The sequence below is a fragment of the Coffea eugenioides genome, chromosome 9 (assembly GCF_003713205.1).
Source record: "Coffea eugenioides isolate CCC68of chromosome 9, Ceug_1.0, whole genome shotgun sequence".
Classification (NCBI taxonomy): Eukaryota; Viridiplantae; Streptophyta; class Magnoliopsida; order Gentianales; family Rubiaceae; genus Coffea; species Coffea eugenioides.
Window position 1 is genome coordinate 15348125 of NC_040043.1, and position 26574 is coordinate 15374698.

The 26574-nt window shown below is 34.2% G+C and overlaps 1 protein-coding gene and 1 pseudogene across 2 annotated transcripts; one reads left to right on the forward strand and one right to left on the reverse strand.

Moving 5' to 3' along the window:
• LOC113782302 overlaps nt 1-21963 on the reverse strand; it is a 42554-nt pseudogene extending 20591 nt beyond the window's left edge.
• LOC113782754 (theobromine synthase 2-like) lies at nt 9249-11384 on the forward strand. 2 transcript variants are annotated; one of them, XM_027328666.1, is made up of 4 exons: nt 9249-9440; nt 9531-9947; nt 10203-10463; nt 10896-11384. In XM_027328666.1, the coding sequence occupies exons 1-4, from the start codon at nt 9318-9320 to the stop codon at nt 11295-11297; spliced, it is 1203 nt and encodes a 400-aa protein (XP_027184467.1). In that variant the 5' UTR covers nt 9249-9317; the 3' UTR covers nt 11298-11384. The 2 variants fall into 2 exon arrangements, with proteins under 2 accessions (XP_027184467.1, XP_027184468.1); XM_027328667.1 differs by having other exon boundaries at nt 9250-9392.
• Nucleotides 21964-26574: the final 4611 nt, after the last annotated feature.

The window sequence follows — 26574 nt, forward strand, 5'->3', positions numbered from 1 at the left end:
CACAATTAATGGTTGGTTAATCATGATTAAAAAAGTAAAAGTGATAAATAACTTGTTTAAAATAATATCATCAAATACCTAAGTCAATATCACTAACAGGATATAACATGTTCATCCATAACTCTAGGTATAAACTTTAGAAACACATTGAAACTTAAATCCAAACTTTTATAATAACTAAACATGAAATCAAATATAAGAGAAAGTAGTAGAAGAGATATCACCCTTGTCATATGAGATCAAATACAAGAAGGATAAGCTACACTAATTATACTATACTAATCTAATTAATGAACTAAAAAAAATTCTAGTGAAAATTACATTTTTGTGAAGTTTCTCTAGTCTTCCTAAAGTTGTGAAAATGTTCCCCAAAGGCCTCTATTTATAGAGGATTAAAGCTCCAAGTAATCAAGTTAAGGTTGGTGCTAGTTGGCTCTTGAAATCATCAAAAGATTGCTTCTTGATGTCTCCATAATTATTAGCACTATCCAGCCGAAATTCTTGCAAAAAAAGTAGTAAAAAATCTTGTGTGAACAAAGCACAAGTTGTAGAGCAAGTTTCAGCTGCAAATGAAGAATATGCGACCTCGAAAATGCAACCTAAGGTTGCGTATTGTATCCATGTTTTGCTCTTTTGCAGGTTTTATCATTTCTGGTCAAGTCTTCTCTTTGCTTTGTTTTTAGTCCAACTTCAACTGACATTTTCTTAATGATGAAGGCTAAACTAGCTCTTATACAAAACATGAAGTTGTAGTCTTTTGCATTAGCTTTCCAATTCCTTAAGAATCATCCAATTTGGAGCTCTGTGGACTGAGAAATGACCAAAATATCGTTGACTGGTCAGAACTCTATTTTAGCTTTTGACAATGAAAATGCACTTCTGTATTTCGATATTTTGCCAAGGAAAACAACTAAACTGAACTTTGAGGTCTTCACAACAAATGTCTTAACTTCAAAATGGTTTGAGAATCACCTCAATCCAATGCTTGTATCTCAAGATATAGTCAAAATACCATAAAGTGTCAAAGTTAGAAAACTCCCTTCCTTTTATTCTTGATTGCATTTCTTCTTTTGAACATTTGGCACTTCATATCTTCTTTAAATCACTTCAAATCATCAACAATCATTCAAATATCTTTTCAAGTCACTTCAATTGATGATTGAATCATTGAACCTAGAAAAACATGAAGTTTTTACCATTAAAATTCATAGAAATGTAATGTTTGATACTTAAACCACAAAATGTATATTTTCACTAGAAACTTAGTCAATTAGTTATAAAACTAATTAAAACACACCAAAACTAGTTAATAAAATACACACTTATCAAACTCCCCCATACTTGAACCATTACTTGTTCTCAAGCAATTAAGAATTACTAACCACAATCATCCAAAACTTTGAAATTAAACATATGTACACAGTTCAACTTCATTTCTTCAAAACAAGGTAAATAACCATAATGCAATCATTCAATCAAGTTCAAGTACTCATAATATCAAGTAAAGGAGAGCTAATTATGCCATAATTATAACTAATTCAAGTCAATTTCTTATTCTTTTCCAATTTCACAAGCGAGTCATATGGTGAATAAAAATGCTTTCTAAACCCATGATTATCACCTTTTTCAGATGCAAAAAAGGATTTATTCATATAATAAATCTAATATTATTCAAGTTGTGAAAGTGTCTTTTGTCACAAAAATCGACATTTTTAGAAGAAAATCGCCAGTTACTCAACACTTCATATCCTCAAGTTGCCTTGCATACTCTTAATTCTAGTTCCCTTTTACGCGAAAATCAATATTTGTATATAAACACTCCCGATTACTAAGTACAAGAACCATTGAAGTAGAACAACTTTTATTCTCCTTTTTTTCTTTTTTTTTCCTTTTTTCTCTCTTTTTTTTCTTCAAAAGCAAAAATAATAACATTCTCTCAAAAGAATAATCATGAGAAGAATATTGCACTTATTGACCATATTTTCACTTAACTATGTAAAATTAAGTAAAGAGAAGAAATTTCATCAAATTTGTAAAATTTAGGCATAATTTTCTCCACTTTTCAAGATACTTTCCTATAAATGCATAATTATAATCACATAATAGTCATTTCCAAGTTAAATGAGAAAAGAAGTTGTCAAGTCACATATATTTATCTTAAAAGTAGAAGGAATTTGAATTACTAAAGGTATGAAACTTGTTGCCCTTGGATAAAATTGAAAAAATTTGAAATCTTTTGGGACAATTTTACAATTTTAGACAAGATTTTGAAAAAATTTTGTGAGAGTCTCATCTTATAAATGGACTAAACTCCCTGCCAACAAACCCAATTTTGAAAAAATTTTAAACCCGATAACATTTTCAAGCACAAGTCCAATATTTGCAACTAACAAATCAATCACATACGATGCATATAATCTCAATTCCCTCCCCCCAACACTTAACATATACATTGTCTTCAATGTGTAAGAAGGAAATAAAAAAAAAAGAAGAATACTCCCTTATTGATATAATTGAAGCGTCATGAAGTGTCACAAACCATTGTCCGCTTATTCCAAAACTTTATTAGTTCCATTGGATAACCATTAGTAATTAAACCTAAGAATTGAAAAATGAGAAACAAAAGTGATAACAAAGGTATTAATAAACACAAAATGGCGATCCGTAACTTCTACGCCTTTGTCGTGGTGATGTGCCCATATAAAATATACAAGAAACTACTCAAGGTACAATGAAACATTTCACTTCACTTCACACATTTTTTACTCCTAAAATTCTACAAATTGCTGAATTCTTCACATATTCAAAATTTTTCATCCAATGATGTTTTATATGAAAATTAAGCAATAAATTTCCATTTAAATGTATCATTTTCCTTTAACTAGATAAACTAGCCACTCTCTAAAGTTTACAAATTCAAATTTGCTAAAATGTCACCATGTAATGAATGTAGACATGTAAGCATCATGAATAAGTCACATTTTAGCAATTTGAACTATCCAATTATGCTTAACAATATTCTAAGACTAATTATTACATTGATCATAAAATAGGAATATACATGAATTGAAACATTGCATAGATCATCACATTCCCACATTTGATCATCTAAATATGCTTAAAGATGTTACATAAGCATAATGGAACTTATATACACCAACAAATAACATCACAAATTCACCATTCAAAGTGTTTCAATAAACTCAAAAGATATGCAAATGGTCAATTTTAAAATACCAAATTAAGTTCAAGAAATTTATCTCAAATTGGTAGAGTGATGTTTGGTGATACAAATGATACAAAAAGTCCTATGAAAATCACTCCAATTGACCTTCAATTGATGGAATTAGAAATTATGAACCCTAACCTTCAACCAAATTTTGAGATCTTTTTCCTGAATTCTAATTAGTTAAAAAGGATCTATGAAGGTCAAATAATATTTTGTTGATGATTTCTTACAAGGAAATTGAGTAAAAGAGGAAAATGGTGAATTGTGTGTTAGTATGTGTGAGAAAATGTGAGGAGGAGAAGAAGAAAAGAAGAAAAAGAAGAATAAGGCAGCCTGCATTTTTGTTTCTTAAAAGAACTTAAAAAATGTGAGTAGAAAATGCGAGCTTGAACTTGTGTTTTCAGGCTCGCGTTTTCTGTCTTACATTTGAAAACGTGACCTTAGGTCATGTTTTCTGTACTCGTGTATTCTGTTGAAAAATTGTAGAATAGAATAGGCGACCTCAAGAAAACGTGACTTAAGGTCGCGTTTTCCATGAGGCTGCGTTTTTTTCTGCAATTTTTCTGCAGAAGATTCAATTTTTTAAATTACACATGGTACCCCTATTGCTTAAAATGCACACTAGATCATTCTTTCGATAAAATAATCAATGCACGCTATGTAAAATGATCAAAATATGTATTTTACCTCTCTTTAACGAATCAAAAACATTAAATACTCAAATCGAGGGGTGGAGTTTTTCAATCAAATTTCGCCTTTTTCATCTCATTTGATCACTTTTACTTCTATTTCCCAAACCTACAAAAGAAAAACAATACATTAAATGCATAATTTAAACATAAAATCACACTGAATTAACATTAGTCATCAAAATATTGGGTTACCTCTCAACTAGCGCTTTTGTTTATAGTCTTTGGTTCGACTATATAATTTCATTTTTCGAGATTTTGTCAATGAATAATTCATCATTAGAAGACATGATGGATCAATAAATGGTGGCTTGATATCAAAAGCCACATGTTCTAATAGTATGAGAGGTGGAAGAGGCTTACATATCTCAAGCGATGGATAAATAATACCTTGAATGTGCGTCACTTGAGTGCTCACCAAAGGAACATCTGCTTGCCTTTCTTGGGTGACGATATATTTAAAACCTATGTTTTCAACACATTCCTCAAGAGAAATGAAAAATGAGTCATTGATGCTCATCTCTTGAGCTTTAAAGTTAGTTCCAAGGATATGATCTTGTGAAATGGACAATTTCTCATTGAAACGTATATTAAATGCATCATTTCCATCAAAATGCAATCCATTTCGACATACAACATTTCCATCATTCATGTTAGGGTCATCTTGCACATGATTAGAAAAAATAACTTCACACAAAACGTGTAATTGATCTTGTATTCTACCAAAATGAGAAGTTAATTCATCTAATCTTTGCTCAACCCTATCAAAACGATCTAAGGTTGCATTAGCTAGCTTTTCTATGGCTAATTCCCAAAATAGTTTAGATTCATATTGGACACGCTCGGGTGGGTAATCATGATAACATTGAGAATCACTATAAATACATTGATTATTCCAATCATAAGTATAAGAATTCCCCCAGTTATGACCATATTGATCAAAATAAGGACTGTAATACCCAAATTCATCATAATAATTCACATTGTGTGCTTGCCTACATGTATGAGTAGCATGATAATCTCCACACAAATTACAAATCACATGATAAGAATTAAAAGTATTAACATTCCTCTTTTGCTCAAGCATGTTTGTAATGGTGTCCAATTGAACTTTTAATATTATAATATCAAGTTTAGCCTTTAAACTCTTTAAACCATTTTTAAATGATATACCTTCGGTAACATCTTGGTTACCTCTATTCAAGGTGCTTTGTACTTGATAATAATCCATTGCCGATATTTCACTTCTCAAGCATTGTCTCCTCATGTTTTCTACTCTCCTTAAAACTCTAAACATACTTTTAAAGTAATTCAAAAACAAGTTTAGTCAAGAAAAATAGATGACTCGACAAATACAAAAACATGACACTAAACATAAAATAAAAGACACAACAAGACACTAAACATAACAAAAGGACAATAAACACAACAAAAACAAGAAAACCAAGAAAAAATGTCTAAATTAATAAAATTATTCTTAGCGCCAATATTGAGCAAAATCTTCCCCGGCAACGGCATTAAAAATTTGATGGGCACGGGATATGTATATAACAATTAGTTCATCCATAGTCAAGTTTCATATTTATAAAATTCAAAATACCCCATATGCGATTTTTCACAAGTATACTATGCGTGATTGAGCATAGAGTATTAAGGGTCAAACCTACAGAGAAAATTGTCAATTACCGATAGCTTTCGAACTCCTTTATTATTTAGATTACCACAAATTGCAAAAGATTAAAGCTACACTACAAACATGAAGTAAACGTAATAAAAATAAAAATATAAAACTTCTAGAGGTATGAAATTCCTAACTACTCTCGCTAATGAAATTATCGATTAAGTGAGTGTTATTATCTTGGCTAGTTATGGCATAATTTCTTAATGTATATGAAATCTACTCTCGTAGTGAATCAACTATACTTGTAATTAAACCATACCCACTCTCGTGGTTATGAAATTAATTACAAACTTATTTCTTCTATGAAATTACATGAAACAAGTCAGTAAATCCACATAAGTGTACCTCTACTCTTGTGAGTGTATTCCCTAAGTTTATCACTTCATTGAACTATTGTTAATCCCAATTCTCATTGCAAATTTAACACGTTAATATTATCATAATTAATGGTTGGTTAATCATGATTAGAAAAGTAAAACTAATAAATAATTTGCTCAAAATAATATCATCAAATAACCAAGTAAATATCACTAATAAGATATAGCAAGTTCATCCATAACTCTAGGTATAAACTTTAGAAATACATATTTAAACACAAATCCAAACTTGTATAATAACTAAATATGAAATCAAATACAAGAGAAAAAATAGTATAAGAGATATCACCCTTGTCACATGAGATCAAACTCTTCATTTTGCTCCTTAATCTTCATCCAAGTTTAGTTACAAATACAAGAAGGATAAGCTACACTAACTATACTATACTAATCTAATTAATGAACTAAAGAAATTCTAGTGAAGACTACATTTTTGTGGAGTTTCTCTAGCCTTCCTAAAGTTGGGAAAATGTTTCCCAAAGGCCTCTATTTATAGAGGATTAAAACTCCAAGTAATCATGTTAAGGTTGGTGCTAGTTGGCTTTTAGAATCATCAAAAGGTTGTTTCTTGATGTCTCCATACTTGTTAGCTCATATCTAGTCGAAATTCTTGCTGAAAAAGTAGTCAAAAAGCTTGTGTGAACAAAGCAAAAGTCGCAGAGCAAGCTGCAGCCACAAATGAAGATTACGCGACCTCGAAAACATGACCTAAGGTCGCATATTATACCCACGTTTTTCTCTTTTTCAAGTTTGCTCATTTCTGGTCAAGTCTTCTCTTTGCTCTGTTTTTGGTCCAATGTCAACTGGTATTTTCTTGATGATGGAGGATGAACTAACTCTTGTAAAAAGCATTAAAGTTGTAGCCCATTTTCAATGCTTCAAGAATCATCTAATTTGGAGCTCTGTGGACCAAGAAATAACCAAAATATTCTCGACTAGTCAGAACTCTGTTTTAGTTTTTGACAATAAAAATGCACTTCTGTATTTCGACAAAGAAAACGACTAAACTAGATTTCAAGTCTTCATATCAAATATGCAGCTATCTCTTAGTGTTAAAATGGTTTAAGAATCACCTCAATTCAATGGTTGTAACTCAAGATATAGCTGAAAGACCACAAGGTATCAAAGTTGGAAAACTCCCTTTCTTTTATTCTTGATTGAATTTCCTCTTTTGAACATTTGATAGTTCATGTTTTCTTTAAATCATTTCAAATCATCCAAATATCTTCTCAAGTCACTCCAATTGATGATTTGAATAATTGAACCTACAAAAATATGAAATTTTCACCATTAAAATCTATAGAAATGCAATTTTTGATACTTAAACCACAAAATGTATATTTTCACTAGAAACTTAGTTAATTAGCTATAAAATTAATTAAAATACACCAAAACTAATTAATAAAACACATTTAAAACATTCAAAACATACACTTATCAATATACTACAGTAGACTCCCTTCCCAAATGCAGCCACGTGGCTCAATATGAGAGTAGAAGTCTTGACTTTTTCTATATAAGATAGGGTTAAACACAAAAAACCCTCACAAACTATATACCCAGTTGCAGTTTACCCCCTAAACTATAATAATAGGCAATTTGTCCCCTTGAATGATATGTGATGCGGTGGAGCACGAGGCCCAAAGTGTACAAGTAGACCCTGTGAAGGTGCCCCAAGGCACAGTGACACGAGCACGAGCTAAGAGATTCAAGGAGTCCCTCCAAGCCTTGGTACGTGCTATCCAAAACCAAGAGAAACCGAGCATTGAAGGGATTGAGTTGGAATATCCTTGCACGACTACTAAAATGCGGCTTACAATTGAAGATGCAAGTGTCCAAGCTCCAAACGGTGGGCTGAGCCGCAGTTAAGTACCCTCGCTGAGCCGAACTTTCCTTAGTTAGTTGGGCTAGCTTTCGGTCAAGTGAAGGCCCAAGGGGCTGGCCGAACTTTCCTTGTTATTTTTCCAGTTTATTAGGTCTTAGTCACGGCTATTAATAGCCTCAAGCCGCATGTTACATTCAGTTTTTGAGAGTATTGAATAAAATTTCCAGAATTTCGTCCATTCCTTGTGGCAAATTCCCTTAGCTTGTAAAAGCTAAGTTGAACATCCTAGAGTTGATCCTAGGCTGTTCTTGACTTATCAATCAAGCACACATACTTGATTGTGGCGTCCTCTACCGTTAAATCTGTTCTTGAGTGGTCCAAGTTCGGGTTCAACTCCGTCAAATCTTCATCGTGTTCCTCTAGATCCGAAGTAGCTTCCGCGTCTCGTATCAATATGTTTGGACAACATTACCCCTACTGTCTTAAATCCTTTCTTTTTTTTTTTCTCTATTAGTTTTTTTTCATTTTTTCCTTTTATTTTCTCCTTCTCTCGTGGAACTAGCCAACGTCTTTCTCCGATGTGAAAAGACTTACATAAAAAATTTTAATATTTTTTAAACTATTTTTAATTTGTTTATTTGTTAAATTTATTCTTAATAATTTGACATAAACTCTTTATTATTACAAAATATATGTAGCTTATATTGTAAAGTGTATTAATCTAGTAATTCAACAATTTAAGTACCCATAAACTAATTAAGAGTTCACAGTTACTCAACTACTTATAATAAAAGTAACATATTATATATCACATAAAAAAGAAAAGTTAGCAATTGTTATTTGTAGTGAAATAAAAAATAAGAATAAACAACAATAGTAGTTCATTTTTTTTGTTATTGATACTACTAATAATTGATTAATCAATTTCTCTATTTTGTTATTATATATTTGAAAAGTTCAATTTCTTAAATGACATTGACTCCAACATTTGGAAAAAAAATCTTGTATTCCATAGATTTTTTTTATAAAATATTGACATACGAAATTAAGAAATAAACAAATTTTGACTAATCTAGTCTACTTATTTAAACAATGTTTAAAGAAAAAAAAGGAAGAATTTAAAAAGAAAATGATAGGGAAAAAAGAAAAATAACAATGCTTAAAATAAAAGGGGTAGATTTGTCCAAACATATCATTCAATGGGACAAAATGTCTATTATTATAGTTTAGGGGGTAAACTGCAACTGGGTATATAGTTTGTGGGGCTTTTTGCATTTAACCCTATAAGATAAGATATTTTATCCCCAAATCTCAACTTCTGATTTTATCATTCGTGTCTGGTTCCCATTGGCTGTGCGCTTTCTTTCCGACCAATTGACAGACTCTTCTACGCACGTAGGTAGCTGGTTCGCACACGCATCTATGAAATTTTCGCTATTTAAGCCCGAAATTTTGCACAATTAATCATTAACAGACACCTTCTTTAGCAGTCGCAATTCGATTGTCCTGCATATGAATGGAGCTCCAAGCAGTCCTGCATATGAATGGAGGTGAAGGCGATACAAGCTACGCCAAGAATTCATCCTACAATGTCTGTCTGTCTCTCTATCTCTCTTTAACACACACACACAGAGTAGTGGTAAATCATGCTATGATACGTCGATCTCTAACTTAGTATGTCTTTTTTCCCCCCCTTCACATTTGTATTTTGGACTGGTATGTGTAACAGCTGGCTCTTGCCAAGGTGAAACCTGTCCTTGAACAATGCATACGAGAATTGTTGCGGGCCAACTTGCCCAACATCAACAACTGCATTAAAGTTGCGGATTTGGGATGCGCTTCTGGACCAAACACACTTTTAACAGTTCGGGACATTGTGCAAAGTATTGACAAAGTTGGCCAGGAAGAGAAGAATGAATTAGAACGTCCCACCATTCAGATTTTTCTGAATGATCTTTTCCGAAATGATTTCAATTCGGTTTTCAAGTTGCTGCCATGCTTCTACCGCAAACTTGAGAAAGAAAATGGACGCAAAATAGGATCGTGCCTAATAAGCGCAATGCCTGGCTCTTTCTACGGCAGACTCTTCCCCGAGGAGTCCATGCATTTTTTACACTCTTGTTACAGTTTTCATTGGTTATCTCAGGTCTTTGAGTTAATCCCCTTTATCTTTTTACTTTTTCTTGTAGCAAAAATAGTTCATGATTTTCATTCAACACATTAGTAACTATGCATGGAAATTTCTTTAATAATTCTAAAGATATCCACAGGAATCCAAGAAAGAGATTTCTGAAGAAACTAATAACATATTTTATTTAAGTCGTGGCTCATGATTTATATTCCCACATGCAACACTAACAAAATGATCCAACTATATAAGTTACCAGTTCTAGACGTGCAGGTTCCCAGCGGTTTGGTGATTGAATTGGGGATTAGTGCAAACAAAGGGAGTATTTACTCTTCCAAAGCAAGTCGTCCGCCCGTCCAAAAGGCATATTTGGATCAATTTACGAAAGATTTTACCACATTTCTAAGGATTCATTCGAAAGAGTTGTTTTCACGTGGCCGAATGCTCCTTACTTGCATTTGTAAAGTAGATGAATTCGACGAACCGAATCCCCTAGACTTACTTGACATGGCAATAAACGACTTGATTGTTGAGGTTATCATTTCTCTGTCTCTTTGATGATCAGATGTTCATTGCTTGTTATCTGAAATAAACTAGATAGCTAGCTAGCTTATTCAAGGTTCCTACCTTAGCTGCAAAATGGATGCAATTTTATTCTTTATAACCTTGATAGAATAAACTTTGTGTAGACCAAGTTCACCGTAAACCAGATGGTAGTAGCCTTTAATTAGAAGTTAGGTCACACAACTCCAATACAGATAAGATAATTCTTTCAAGTTAGAAAAGGTATTGGAAAAAATAATAATATGAACTAAAAGCACAAGTAATAATAATATATTCATTTTGAAATTAAGGAAAAAAACTGTACCTTTTTTTTCCTAGAGTTGATGTTTTAGCAAATTGGCTAATTTCCAAGTCTCGTGCTTCAAATAATTTGAATTGAATTGATGATTGGCATATCTGCAGGGACATCTGGAGGAAGAAAAATTGGCTAGTTTCAATCTTCCATTCTTTACACCTTCAGCAGAAGAAGTAAAGTGCATAGTTGAGGAGGAAGGTTCTTTTGAAATTTTATACCTGGAGACTTTTAAGGCCCATTATGATGCTGGCTTCTCTATTGATGATGATTACCCAGTAAGATCCCATTTCCAAGTATACGGCGATGAACATATTAAAGCAGAGTATGTGGCATCATTAATTAGATCAGTTTACGAACCCATCCTCGCAAGTCATTTTGGAGAAGCTATTATGCCTGACTTATTCCACAGGCTTGCGAAGCATGCAGCAAAGGTTCTCCACTTGGGCAAAGGCTGCTATAATAATCTTATCATTTCTCTCGCCAAAAAGCCAGAGAAGTCAGACATGTAAAAGTTTGTTTTTAGTTGGTTTTTGTGTGGGGGAAAGGATTTAGTTGAAACTTAATTGACAACTAGTTGAAATGTCAAAAAAAAAAAAGAAAATATTATTCAATCAACTCAATGACATAGAGTTGTTTATGTTATAATAAAATATTTAATTAACTGTTTTAATTTATCAAATATAAATATTGGGCATTAGATAATAAATAAATTTTTAACAGAACTTTTATTGTGATTTTAAAATGTATTATATTTTTTCATCCACGCACAACCGCTTTCTCAGTGGTGTCCGGATATCCTTCTTTGTGCGTCCCACAGAGCACAGCTGGCCTCCATGCATTGCTTCTGCCTGCTATGGGCAGAAAAGTGAACTTTCTACCGTAGTCGTAACCATCCCCGTATCTCTACTTCTGATTTTATCATTCGTGAATAACTTTCATAAAGTGGCCACTTTGTCTTCAAATACATTAGGCTTTTCCTTAGTAAATGCCATACTCTTTTTTTTTATCGGTACGATAGAATTCCTATAATCTAAACTAACCTATTCTAGAGGGGAAGGAGAGGGGACTCGATGTGAATAGAAACTCCATCAAAACTGGTCAAAAAAAATCGTCACACATTGTGACAAATTTTTGTGGGAGACAAAGTTTAAACCCTTGACCTCCCGCACCACCAAGCCTAAGAAGGCTTGGGATGCCATACTCAATTGTCATTTATTCATTCGCTAAGTGTCACTTTATCTTTTTGAAGGAAGTGCCACTTTATCTTGAAAGACATTCAAACTTTTGTTTGTATCTCGCAAGCTCAATTCTCAGTTATTCCATCTCTATGTTCCAACATGTGAAAAAGAAGCAGAACACAATAAATGAATGACTTGCGAATATTTTCATGGTTCAGATTTTAAAAAAGCATACCAATACATTATTATTCTCCAAAAAGACAAATAGAGAAAAAAAAAAGAAAAGTAAAAACAATGAGATAATTCTCATAGAAAAATTCTCACCACAGAAAATGCAAGTGGTATGGGACAGTCGCAATCATAAATAATGGTAAGAGCCAGACTGCAGACAGAAGCTACATGAGCAGGTGACGCCCTGTGGACGATGCTAAGCTGGGGCCTAGTTTGGTCGGGGACAGACATAATGGGTGCTCCAACTTTTGACGCAACTGATGCCAGCCAACAAGCAAAACAAGCATGTGAATCACAACCTCCCATCCTTAAATCCACTGTGTATTACTTTTTGCGATAATGGAACGTGGTTTAGTTTAGGGTTTGTCGCACCTTATTTTTGAAAATAAAAGAAAAAATAGTATTAAATTTTTTTTTTGATTTTAAAAAATAAATAAAAAAAGGCTTAAAATGGAACTTAAAATATGCGATGGTTTAAGTCCAAAATAATAGTCTAAAAAGGATTTTTAGAAAACAGTAGAGTCGTCACTTGGTATTTAGTTTATGTGTATCAATTCACCAAAAATATATTTTAAATAAAAACAAATAAAACCCTTTTATATGACTCCAAATCTTTGAAAATAAGAGAAAAGAATTCGGGAGTCATGTTTGAAAAAAGGAAAACAAAGATTTGATCTAAGACACCCTTTCAACTTAACCAAGGATAGTTGCGAGATTTAGTCAAAAATTTTTCTAATCTAATATATAAAACTTATCACATTTTGGATGCTTCTATATGGATACAAATTTAGATCTAAAGGATATTGGGAGGGTCAAAATGTCTCTTCAAAATTTAATTGGTACTAATCACATTAATTGTGATGTCTAGAAATGATTATTTGAAGAGATCATGAAAAGTTCAAATGGTGAGACTCAAAAAGGAAATTATAATATAGATAAATGTGCATGACCTAGAAAAGGGAAATGCAATATAACGGGTATGGGAGACTAAAATTCGTGACTCAATTTTTCTTCTTATAGAGGAGTAATAGCGTGCTAAGGTTAAAAAGCCATATTCGCCCATTTCTCAAATTCGAAGGGTGACTCTCTTAACCTTGTCAACCAAATGGACTAGTCTACTTCTTATTCCCTAGAATGAAATGCAATTCTAAATGATATAGTCCAAATATATAAAGGGTAGGGGAATGATAGTAGGGGAAATATCATGCAATTGAAAATAACCTAAAAATAGGAAAAAATACATGAGATGCAATAAATATCACACAAGGTATGAATTTAGCGTGAAAATGATTTAAAGGGTCTAGCATTAGACTAATCCATTTCTACAAGTTCTCACTAGCATTGGACTAGTGAAAAATCGGGAAAAAATGCCATAACTAATATTGGACTAGTGCGGTGACGTCATGCATTTATTATAAATAAATAAAACACATAAAACATAATCAAAACACATAAAACATATAAAACATGTAGAGCACGTAGGCATAATATCTAGATACAAAATCCTAAAAAAAATGAATAAAATACATTAGGGCACAAGCATGCAAGCAAATAAAAACTAACTATTATATTGGGGACTCTAACACCCTTGACCAATATTGTCCCACAGTTAGCCACTCAAAAGGTGGGATTTTGTTCTTGAAAGTGGGGTTATAGCCCACAACAAATGAAAAATCCAAACCCGCAGGTCAAGAAACCCAGCACCCCTCCAAAAGGCCTCGGTTAGGTGGGGGGACACGTACAACAGGTTATAAAGTAGCCAAGACTCTCCTCCCTAACCGATGTGGGATCGTTACAATCCACCCCCTTTAGGAGATCCAACACCAGGGTCAGGAGTTGGTTCTGATACCAATTCTAACACCCCTGATCAATATTGTCCCACAGTTAGCCGTCCAGAAGGTCGTGGTTTTGTTCCTGGAGGTGGGGCTATAGTTCATAACAAGTGAAGAGCCCAAACCCGCAGGTCAAGAAACCCAACATCCCTCCAAAAGGTCTCGGTCAGGTGGGGGGACACCCACAACAGGTTATAAAGCAGCCAAGACTCTCCTCCCTAATCGATGTGGGATCGTTACAAGTGTGAGAACCCGAAAATTATTTTAAATTTTCTCCTATTTTTGAAAAATTAATTTATATTTCCTTTTAGTTTACTTTACTTGTTTATTTGTTAGCCTTAATTTGATGGTGATTTTAAAGGTTAACTCAAGATTTTTCTCTTTTCCCTTTTATAATTTTGATACATGTTAAGTTTCGTAAAGTATTATGGTAGTTTGACCGACTAGTGAGATGTGTGCGTTATATTTGGTGGATGAGAACAAGTGTGGTATTAGAGGGAGTATGTGATTAGAAGTGTTAAGAGTGTATTAGAGAAACTCTAGATATTTTGGAGACTAGATATAAATCAAGAAAGACAAAGAGATAGGAAGGAAACCAGAAGCCGCCACTTGTCAACCATCAAGTCAATTTTTGACCAAAACTTTCCTTTAGTCTTTATTTTGCAATTTCACAACACAAGCCTTTCATTTTCTCTTATTAAGGCCGAAATTGAGAGAGAGAGAAAAGAGAAAAACTTCCAAATTTTCATCTTGATTTCCTTGCTTGATTTGTGAAGAATCCAAAGACCAACCTTAATCCACTCTGATAAACCTTGAGTTAAGTTTGGAGGTGAGCCTTCGGTGGAGTTATTTGAGGAAGAAACTCTTGAGTTGCTTGTCACCTTGGGGTTTTGAGGTAAAATTCCTAGATAACATCTCTTTTTACTTGTTTCTTGAGATTTATGCAAGATATGTTATGATTGAAGTTAAAGGAAGCATGTTTATGGTTTTTACCAGTTTTATTGTTCAATGTTTAACTTTGAGATGAATTTCCAGCTTTGATAAGAGATACTCTAGCTTTGATATGAAATTTTAAGTTTTGATATGTGAATTTTAGTCTTGGTGTGCAATTTTCAGCTTTAAGAGGCAAAATTTCCATCCTTGATTTAGTTATTTGAAACTTTGTATATATGTGGAGTTGTGATGGATTTCTTGTCAAGAACATATGTTATAAGTCTCATGACATCTTGTCCTGATTACTTTTAGGATTTAACGATGGGAAGAAGCACAACCCGAAGTCGAACGTTTAACTTTGGTCTACTTTAAAAGATGAGTGTTCCTTGCATGTGTATGCTTTAAATGACTATGTGAAATGTTGTGAGTGTTGCTGGAATATTAAATGCTTTTCAATGATTGCTAAGTGGATTTTCGATGGGCGAGTGTGTACTTTAACGCACTCGACCCAAGCAAAAGTGAATTTTCAATGATTGAATGCTACTTGTACATGAATGTAAGCCATTTGGCTGAATTGGGTCCTTGCCCTTCGTTGCCAGTCAACTCGAGTCAGAAGCGGACTCCGTCGGGCTGCTGGTGACCCTGGGACAATGTTTGGTATACTCGAATATTACCACGAAATCTAGTGGAGAATTGGCCAGTGAATTCAATGCAATGATATCAATGAACGAATGACAAGAACACTGAAGGAGTTTTCACTTACAAATGTTTTCTAATGTCGGAAGGATAAGGAAAATGGTTGGCGAATGAATGAATGAATGACTTGAATGAATTGCTCCAAATAAACACGTATCCTTCCAATGATTGAATGTTTATTTCTTGAATGACTGGATATTACTGTGCAAAGTATGCAAATTGTTAAATGTAATGTTTCCATGGTTTCCCTACCTGATTGTTTGTTTAGGAACCTCATTGGATTTTTAGCTCAATCCTTTAGTTTTGTTTTCCTTACAGGGGTGGAGGTTGGAGCAAGTAGCCGCGAACTAGTGTATATAATCTCTCGTACTTGTACTTTTGTAGATGGGATGTATTTGAAATCTTTAGAAATGCAATCCTATGTTTTACTCTTAGATTGTAAATTAAGTTTGAATTGTTGGCTGGAAATGAAGCTTTTATGTTAATTTCGAGACTTGAACAGCTATTTCAAAAACGTTAGTGAGTGAGTCCTGGCGAGAGTTGGGTAGGCGGTCCGCCAAACCCTTAGGTATGCCCTAAGAGAAGGTGGAGTTATCACAAGGACCCTAACTACAATGTAGAAGGGAAATTTTGAAAATAATAAACCTATCCATTACATTTATCTAACTAATTACAATTTTGGTGAAAATAAAATCTATCTAACTAATTACATGGCCTAACTGAATACATTTTTTGGACACCTATCTATTACAATTTGGCTTTTAAATGCCTTCCAAATAATAATCAAAATTTAAATAAATAAAATAAATGAAAGCTAAAAATGAATGAGATAAAATAAAAGAAAAGACATTTAAAACATGCAATCACACATATAAAAAACACATAGGAGCACATAAAAGAACTTAAAATAATAATAAAAAGTACCTTCCTTAAAGTAATGGTAAAATGAGGTGGAACTTACCTTATTTATACTCCAAAACCAACAAAATAGTCAAGACACTAATTTAATTAACAATTTAAAAGAAAATACAAACATATAGTAAATTCACTTTATTATTATAAAAATATATGAATAAACATAAAATTCCTAAAATTTACTAATTAAATGCATTTAAATGAAGCATGATTAACAATTAAATGAGATAAACTATTGTAGTTAAGAAATGAGATTAACAATTTAATTCGTGGCTCATGATTTATATTCCCATATGCAACACTAACAAAATGATCCAACTATATAAGTTACCAGCTTTAGACAACAGGTTCCCAGCGGTTTGGTGACTGAATTGGGGATCAGTTCGAACAAAAAGAGCATTTACTCTTCCAAAGCAAGTCATCTGCTCGTCCATATTTCTAAGGATTCGTTCGGAAAAGTTACTTTCACGTGGCCGAATGCTCCTTACTTGCATTTGTAAAGGAGATGAATTCGATGACCTGAATACCATAGACTTACTTGAGATGGCAATAAATGACTTGGTTGTTGAGGTTATCATTTCTCTGTCTCTTTGATGATCAGATGCTCATTGCTTGTTATCTGAAACAAACTTGATAGCTAACTAGCTTATTCAAGGTTCCTACCTTAGCTGCAAAATGGATGCAATTTTATTCTTTATAACCTTGATAGAATAAACTTTGTGTTGACCAAGTTCACTGTAAATCAAATGGTAGTAAACTTAGAATGGTATGGACAGCTAGTAAACTTAGAATGGCAGTAGTGTTTTCAAGATAACTCGCTACAACCTTTGAATAGAATAGGATCGGATCATTTGCCCCTTTTGCTGAAAGTTAAGCAATGCAGCGCCCTTGCTCCACAGTTATTCAAATTCTAGCATACATGGGTCTAAAACCCAACATTCCTTGACACGGTTCACCAGAGTTGGGAACAAGTCGTTCAAGGCTATGGCATGTTTGCTTTCTTCTTCAAGCTCAAGCGCCTCAAACATGAACTTCAGCAGTGGAACAAAGACATGTTTGGAGATGTTTTCAAGGACGTAGTAGCAGCAGAAGAAGAAGTTAAAGCATGCGAGATCTTGCTTGAGGAGGAAGGGACAAAAGAGCCAAAGACCCAATGGAGCCACACACAAGCGAGGCTGCTCAAGACACTTGCTGATGAGGAAATGTTCTGGAAACAAAAAGCACGAATAAGGTGGTTGAAGGAGAGAGACTCCAACACAAAATTTTTCCATTCCACTCTAATATCCAAGCGGGCATGCCTCTCAATTCGTCAAGAGAGGCAGATGACAACATGTTAGAAGACGAGGAGGCTATAGGTCAGAGCGCAGTGGCTTTCTATAGAAACTTGTTGTCCTACCAAAACACTCCTAATAGTGAGCTAGCAATTGAAGAATTGTTGGCTTCGATTCCAAGGCTGGTTACACACCAACAAAACGAGGATTTAATGAGCGAAGTTACATTGGAGGAAGTCAAAAAAGCTGTTTTTGCATTAGATGGCCAAAGTGCAGTAGGGGTGGATGGTTTTACGGGGTTCTTTTACATGACTTGTTGGGACATAACAACTCAAGACCTATTGCAAGCAGTCGAGGGTTTTTTTGTGGGGTTCCAATCCCAAAAAGTATTGCCAGCACCTTAATCACACTGCTGCCAAAAAAGGAACAGCCGTCGACATTTGTCGAGTTTAGACCAATAAATCTTTGCACCTTCCTAAAAAAGGTATTCATGAAGATTCTTTGTATGCGAATGAAATCATTGATGCCTTTCTGACATCATCAGAGCAATCTGCTTTTGTCAAAGGGAGGGAAATATCAGACAATATCCTTCTGGGCCACGAATTGTTGGAATCGATAGACACAAAAACTCGGGCCACAACATGATTCCCAAGATGGATATGATGAAGGCCTTTGACTTCATATCCTGGCAATTTCTATCCAAGTTGCTGTGTAAATTTGGATTTAATGCCTAGTTTATTTCCTTGGTCATGAACAATCTTCAAGAAGCATGGTTTTCAGTGCTTATCAATGGCAAGCCCTTCGGCTTCTTCCAAGGTGAGCAGGGAGTCAAATGAGATCCACTCTCCTCATACTTATTCTTACTAGTTGCTGAAGCATTCAACCGAGGCTTGAATGCCCTACTCTTGACGGGTAAACTCTCTCCATTCGGCCTCCCGAGGGAATGTATCCCAATCACACATCTGAGCTTTGCCGACGATGTCTTGCTCTTTATGAAGGGGGGAGTGAATAGACATCAAATCACTACTAGAGTTTCTCGACACTTATCAAGTGGGCTCGGGGCAACGAATCAATAAAGACAAGAGCTTCTTTATTATCTCCTTACAATGCTTGACGGTTACATCATGACAAATATCCCAATGGCTAGATATTAAAGGCCGCCAGTTACCTTTTCAATATCCAGGCTGCACACTAGCAAAAGCAGACCAAGTCGAGTGAATTTTCAACATATAATTGACAAAATGAGAACGAAGCTAGCTGGCTGGAAAACCAAGGCATTTTCAGCTGGGGGTCACGCATTGCTTATCAAGCACGTCTTGACGTCAATACCCCAACATATCATGGTTGTTTTGGAGACCCCAACAAGTACTTTACGCCAAATGGAATGCTGTTTTGCCACCTTCTTCTATGGTGAGATGGAAGGGAAGGAGAGGAGACATTAGAGGGAATGGAAGAAGCTATGTAAACTAGTCGAAGAGGATGGCTTAGGGTTCATGGCACTAGAGGCTGTGCTGCAGGCATTTAGTTGCAAGCTTGGTGGTGGCTACGAACTACCTCTACGTTATGGACCCGTTTCATGACTGTGAAATACAGGCAACAATCGCATTTAACCCAGTTACCAACGTCCAGCAAAGGATTGAAGACATGGCGATGACTGTTACAAGCTCGAGATTTTGCGGAGGATCACTCGTGACGGTTGATATGCACAGGTGGTTCATCCTTTTGGCTTGAAAACTGGTTGGGTATGGGCTTGCTTGCTACAGGGAAGGCATATGTCCCTTGCCCAGGACTGCAAGTCAGCGATTGTTTGGAAAATGGGTCTTGGAACTTACAACCTATCGAGAGTGCCTTATTCCCTAGTGAGATACATGACATTCGGACCTCCCCAAATCTCCATCTCAAGTGGTGATGATCGTCTAGCATGGTGTCCCTCATCCAATGGACTCTTTAGCATATCTTTAGCACTACTACAGTTGCGCTCACAAGGTGCCTCAATGGTCCCATGTCTGCTGATTTGGGATAAACGACTACCATACAAAATTTCCATCTTCATGTGATAGTTGCTGTACTCCTTGCTGACTTTTCCAGAAATTTTACAACAGTTTGGTTTCAACCTCTCATCAAAATGTCTCTTCTGCCCGAATGAAGATTTGTCAAACCACGTATTCCCGAGTTGCGAGATCGCGTCGTAACCGGGAGCTTTCTGCACTTCTCTTTCCTTCATCATATTTCTTACTTTGTTAACCCCTTCCCACTTTTCAGCATCAGCTTGCACTTGTTATAGGGGCATATAATATCCAGTATTTTGCGAGTCCAGGTCAAAAAGATGATTTGAAGCCAATTCAACTAGTTCAACGTTGCCATGGACACGGCAGGTTTCGAGTAGCGTACCCCATATGCCAGCATCTATAGTAAATGGCATGCTCCTAATCACTTGATGTACTTCTTCAAGACAACCAGCTCGGCGAAACAAATCTATTAAGCATGCATAGTGTTCCATTCGAGCTGTAATTCCAAATTCTTGGGTCATGCATTCAAAAAATTTCTTGCCTTCTTCAACTTGGCCAGTATGGTCACAAGCAGATATTATGGCTAGAAAAGTGACATGGTCAGGCTAGAATCCATTTTCCCTCATTTCATTCAGTAGAGCCAAAGTATCCTCAAGGTGTCCATTGTTCCCATAAGCAGCAATTATGCTATTCCAAGAAACTTCGTTCTTGCACTCCATCAAGTCAAAAGCAGTACATGCTAATTCCAAGTGTCCACATGTAGCATACATGTCTATCACTGCGCTCTCAGCAAAAAGATCTGAGCTAAATGCTCCTCGAATCATGAATCCATGTATTACTTTGCCATAATGCAGTGCTTGAAAGTCTGCACATGCACAAAGAGTTGCAGATATCCTAACAGAGTCATATTTGGCTCCTTCTAAACCCATCTGATAGAAAAGATCAATTGCTTCCTCCGACTTTGCATTCTGGCAACAGCTAGTAATCATTGAGTTCCAAGAAACAGTGTCTTTTTTGGAAATTCTGAAGAAAGCTAGACATGCTAGGTCCAACCTTCCACATTTTGCATACTTATCTGAAATTGAACTTCCTACATAACACCTGTCTTCAAACCTATTTCAGAGCAGCCAAACCAGCACAAGCTGGTAAGAGACTTGCTAGAGTTACTGCATTGGGCCTCATTTTCTTATCCAGCACCCATCTAAACATTTCTAAGGCTTTAAAATCCATTCCATTGAGCACAAACCCCAAAATCATGCAGTACAAATGACGATATCTACAGCAAGGCAAGAGTTGAAGATTTTAGATGCCATCTCCACAGCCCTGCACTTAAAGTAAATATCAATAAGTGCATTCTTCAAGAACACGTCCATATTGACATTGTTTCTTAATATGTAACCATGAATTTCCTTGGCTTGATTTAGGGACTGCAAGTCAGAAAACAATGAAAGTATACTTGTAAATGGTGGTTGAGTCTGGTATAGCACCCATAGATAACATTTGGCAAAACAAATCTAAAGCTTCAGGCATACGCCTACTTTGACCATAGCCCCCAATCATTGCATTCCAAGTTACAAAATCAGCCTGCGTTATCAAATCAAATAACTTTCGTGCATCAGACAAGCATTGGCATTTTGCATACATAGCAATCAAAGTGTTAGCAACCGAAGATTCTATCTCCAACCCACATCTGACAACATTACCATGTACCTGAGCACCAAAATAAACCATTTGTTCTAAACCACAAACTGAAAGAATACAAGCATAACTAATTGAATAAGGTTTAGTTTCAGTCATCCTCATTTCTCTATACAACCTAAGCACATCATCCACCAAGTTCCTATCTTGCGCATAAGCATTAAGCATTACATTCCACAAAACACTATCCTTTTTCAGGCATTTTATCAAACAGACGTCGCGCTTCATCTATACAACCATTCTCCGCATACAATTTAATCAAAGCAATACCCACAAACACATCCAACTCAAAAGCCAAATCTCTAATCGACCCATGTATTAATCTACCTAATTTCAACGATTGCAAACCACAACAAGCCTTGATTACATAAGGAAAAGTGTACTTATCAGGACAAGTACCAAAACCCAACATCTTATAGTAAAACATTGATGCAAAATCAAACCAACCCACCAAAGTAAATCCCCTAATCATCCAATTCCAAGGGGAGGCATAGTACAACTCAAGTTGAAAAAATAAGTTCTTGGCATCAAAAAATTTCCCACAAAGTATGTAAATTCCCAAAACCCTTGTTCCCAATAACCCAAGCTATTAAGTCCATTGACAATGATTTGGGCATCGATTTGCTGACCTTTTTGGATAATGGAAGGATTGGAGTGGCCAGGGCAAGAGGGATTTGCAAGATTTTAATACTTGAGCAAGTTTCAAAGCTAAAGCTTCTTCTGTTTTCACTATGTTTGTGTGAATGCAATGGCTTGTGGTGCATTGTTTTTGGACAGTTTTTAAGGCCCTGAATTTTTTCGTGATTGAACATAGAAGTTTTCGATACATTTAAGGTCGATTTTCACATGGATTTGGTACTCATTTTCTGGGCCAGTTCGGGGCATATTTGCAAGAAGTTTGAACTGGATCAAAGCACGAGGGAAAAAAGAAGATATGCAAAGTAAAATTAAATGTCAGAAAATAAGTAAATATCCAGAAAACGTAATATGTCTTCTTTTGTTCTTTATTGTTTTATAGCTGTAATGGCCTTTATCCTCACTTTTTCACTATTTTTTTTTATTTTTTTTTGTTATTTTCTGCTGAATAAAATTTCACGAATACAATAAAAAATAGTATCATTTTTCTTCTGTTCAAATTTCTCAAGGAAGGTGAAAAATAGAAGGTTATTATTTACATTGTTGATCAATTGAGAAGGGGGACTAAGAGTCTAGGAGACATAGTTAGTATATTTTTGAAATAATATGATTATATATTGGCCTAAAGATATGGTATTAAAAGTATGAAAAATCGTTCAAAATGTCCCTCACATTTCGCCAAATGAATTTTTTGTCATTCATTTTTAAAATGTTCACTTTACGTCCATTACAAGTTTACCTTAACAAAATTTTATCCCAATCTAAGTTTTTGACCACTTTCAGGATGAAATCACCACGTGATCTACATATAGTCATTTTTTTACTGTACAAAAAGATTAGATCCCACTTTTTAGTGATAAAAATGAATATGGATTGGCTTCGATTCCTTTTTTTGTTTTGAGAAAAATGAATATAGTTTGAATTAGATCCTACTTTTTTAGGGTAAAAATGAATATAGATTAGATAATTTATTTATAATGAGGTTCAAACCTGCACTCGAAAGTTATAACCAACTATCTCATTTGTTGCAAATATACAAGTCACTTTTGTAGCATGCGAGGTGTTATATCCCACGAGAAACACAAACCAATTACTAAGGCCTAAAATTCCCTCTATTATTTAGTCTATCAAGAATTTTTAACAAAAGTAAAGCAATATCATTACTATAACAATGCACTTGAAAGTAGTGAAATTGGAGCATCTCAACTAAACACAAGCATTCTAGGGTGTAAAATCCACTAAATGTACCAAACTATCAATGAAGTGGTTAATTATCACTAACTACTCTTGTCTTGCCAAAGATACATTTTCCTCAAGTAATCAAGACTCGTTTTTGCTGATGAACTGATTATTGCCAACACTAGAGTTTCCCTATTTTAATTAGGGGTGTGTATCGAATTTGAAATCGGTAATTCGGAATTTTGAATTTGAAATTTTTCAAAATTTTCGCATCAGAGAATCCGACCGAATTCGTGTTGATCTTGATCCCTGTCTTTTGATATTTACAAAACAAATGGATAGTACTAATATCTTTTCTAAGAAACAATTTGATTCAAAGAACAAGAGTATTTGAAAGAAGATAAAGGAAGACGAAAGCTATCAGACGCTCACAAAGACAATACCGGACGTCCGATAAACTGTGCAGATCATATCGGACGCAAGCATCAGAAGTACCGGACGTCCGATAGAATTGAGATGATCTTTCAAATTCTCTGTCTGCTATCGAAGGCAAGCATTGGAAGTACCGAATGTCTGATAGAATCTTTCAAACTTTCTGTCTGCTATCGGATGCAAGCAACGATAGTACCGGACGGCCGATACTTCCAACGGCTAGTTGACTGTTTAGCTACTTTCTATCTGTTGGAAACATTAATGAAGTACTTTCTTGGTTTTATATAAATAGTGCATGGTTAGAAACTTCAAACAACTTTTGGACACTGAAGATATAAAAGATATAGAGTAGTTTTAGTGAGAAAACACTTTTCAACGAAGATTTGTAGTTTTGGTGGTGTGAAATTCATTGTAAACTTTTCATTTGTAAATGAATACTTCAATAATGTAACTCTGTGAGGGTTGTCCTGAGGGATAGTAAAACTTCCTAACTTAACTGAGTGGAGCTTGGGCAAGGAGAAAGTGAGTCTTCCTTTGTACACAAGATTGATTGTATTTCATCAATTTGAAGAAATTTGTTTGAATTGATCTTCAAATTCAAGAGGATCTTGGTAGTCAATTGGTTTGCAATTTCTTTCTTCTTATTTATTTATTGTTATGTTGTGATCCTTAAATTGCTTATCTCTTCTATTTCTCTCAAGTGATATTGTTCATTCATTGATTGATTTATTGTGTGATCACTTAGAAAAGAGGGTAAATTTTATATTGAACAAAAAGGTGTCTCATAACCTGATTAATTTTTCAAATAACCTAATTCACCCCCCTCTTAGGTTGTCTTTGGACCTAATAATTGGTGTTAGAATTTGGTCTTCTAGAGATTAAACTCAATCGGTTTAGAAGTAAAAATGACAACCAACAATGTCATATTTTTGAAAAAACAATCTGTAACTAGACCTTCCATTTTTAATGGATCAAATTATGTGAGTTGGAAAGAGAAAATGATTATTTTCTTGCAATCTATTGACATTGAATTATGATTTATTGTTAATGAATGTCTATATGATGCCTCAATAGTAGATGAAAATACTCATAGATTTAAACCAAAGACAAGAAATGAATTGACTGCAGAAAATATAACTCATCTCACCTTAAATGCAAAAGGCATGAATGTATTATATACTATTTTAGACCCAAGTGAATCTATTAGGGTCAAAGGCTGTAAGTCAGTTAAAAAAATTTGAGACAAATTAAAAGAAATTCATGAACGTAGTGAGAATGTTAGAGAACAAAAAAAATCTATACTGGTTACTAAATATGAGTCATTTAAAATGGAATCTCATGAAAATATTGACAAAATGTATTGTAAATTTAATGATTTTATTAAGGATTTAGAAGTTCTAGAAACTTCTTATGAGAGAAAAATAGAAAAACTTGAATACTTTGTCCAAAAATTGGGAGAGTAAGGTGACTGCTATTGAAGAGGCTAAAGATTTGAATTCTATGCCTATTGAATCTCTTATTAACTCTCTAACCTCTTATGAGCTGAAACTTAAGACTAAGGTATAAGAAGAAGAAGATGCAAAGGTAAGAAAGAGTATTGCTCTAAAAGCATCTCAAGATGAAGATGAATCGGTTTCCTTGAATGGAGAAGATATGGATGTTGACGACAATGATCTTACTCTCATCACAAAAAGTTTCAAGAGAATTCTCAACAAAAGGAGATTCAAAAAAGGAGGACCTAGAAATTCATTTCCAAATCAATTCAATAATGCAAGAAACAAAGGAAAATAAGAGGCCAATAAAAAATGAGACAACAAATGCTATGAATGTGGCCAACCTGGACACTACATGAGTGAGTGTCCAATGAAGAAGAAAAAAGAATGAAAAGTTGAAAGAAAATCAATATTCAACAACTTCTAATTCATATGAAATGAGTGCAACTCTGATGGTGAAATTGAAGAGGAAGAAAAATCTGCTCAATTGACTTTTATGGCCATTGAAGATAATGAGATAACAACTTCTAACCTTCAATTTGAAAGTGCTGATGAAACTGATGACGATCTTGAATCTTTCATTGAAAAATTGCATGATTGTTTAAAAGAATCTTATGTTAGAAATAAAAAATTAAAACATAAAATTAATTTTTTTCTTCAAGACATTGCACGCATTTTTCAAGAAAATAAAAAGTTAAAAAATGAAAATGATTACTTGAAAAAAGATGAGATTGATCTACAAAATGAATTTGATAGAAAAACAAAACTTTGTGACATGTTCAAAGAGGAACAAGGTGATTTGAAAAGAAGAATGGATAATTTAAATGAATTTCTCCAACATAAAAAATAAAATTATTTTCAAGAAAATAGATTAAAACCTCATCTTGACACTCATAAAAAGCAGTTAAATTTGGTGCAAATGAATTTACCATTCATAAGAGAAGAGAAGAGAGATCTATTAAACCTTTTCATGCAAATAACTCTTTGGTTATGTGTAATTTTTGTGGTCAAAAAGGTCACATGAAAAGTGATTGTTATGTGAGGAAAAACATGAGAAGAAGCATAAAATATATGTAGATAGTTAGAAATGATACTAACTCTCAAGAATCCAAAACTCTTGATTGAGAATAGTTTTAAAAAGTGGATAATTTTTTGGTTGAAAATGATTTTAAAAGGGGTATTGTAGATACCACTCTTTTCACTAAACAAAGTTCCAATGATTTTCTAATTGTGCAAATATATGTGGATGATATTATTTTTTGTGCTACTAATGAGTGTTATTT

What these genes read in the sequence shown, in the direction of transcription:
- LOC113782754 (XM_027328666.1), top strand. Translation starts at nt 9,318, where the DNA reads ATGGAGCTCCAAGCAGTCCTGCATATGAATGGAGGTGAAGGCGATACA. An exon ending in CACACACACACAGAGTAGTG is followed by an intron (nt 9,441 to 9,530) that starts GTAAATCATGCT and finishes TATGTGTAACAG; the next exon opens with CTGGCTCTTGCCAAGGTGAA. An exon ending in GTTTTCATTGGTTATCTCAG is followed by an intron (nt 9,948 to 10,202) that starts GTCTTTGAGTTA and finishes CTAGACGTGCAG; the next exon opens with GTTCCCAGCGGTTTGGTGAT.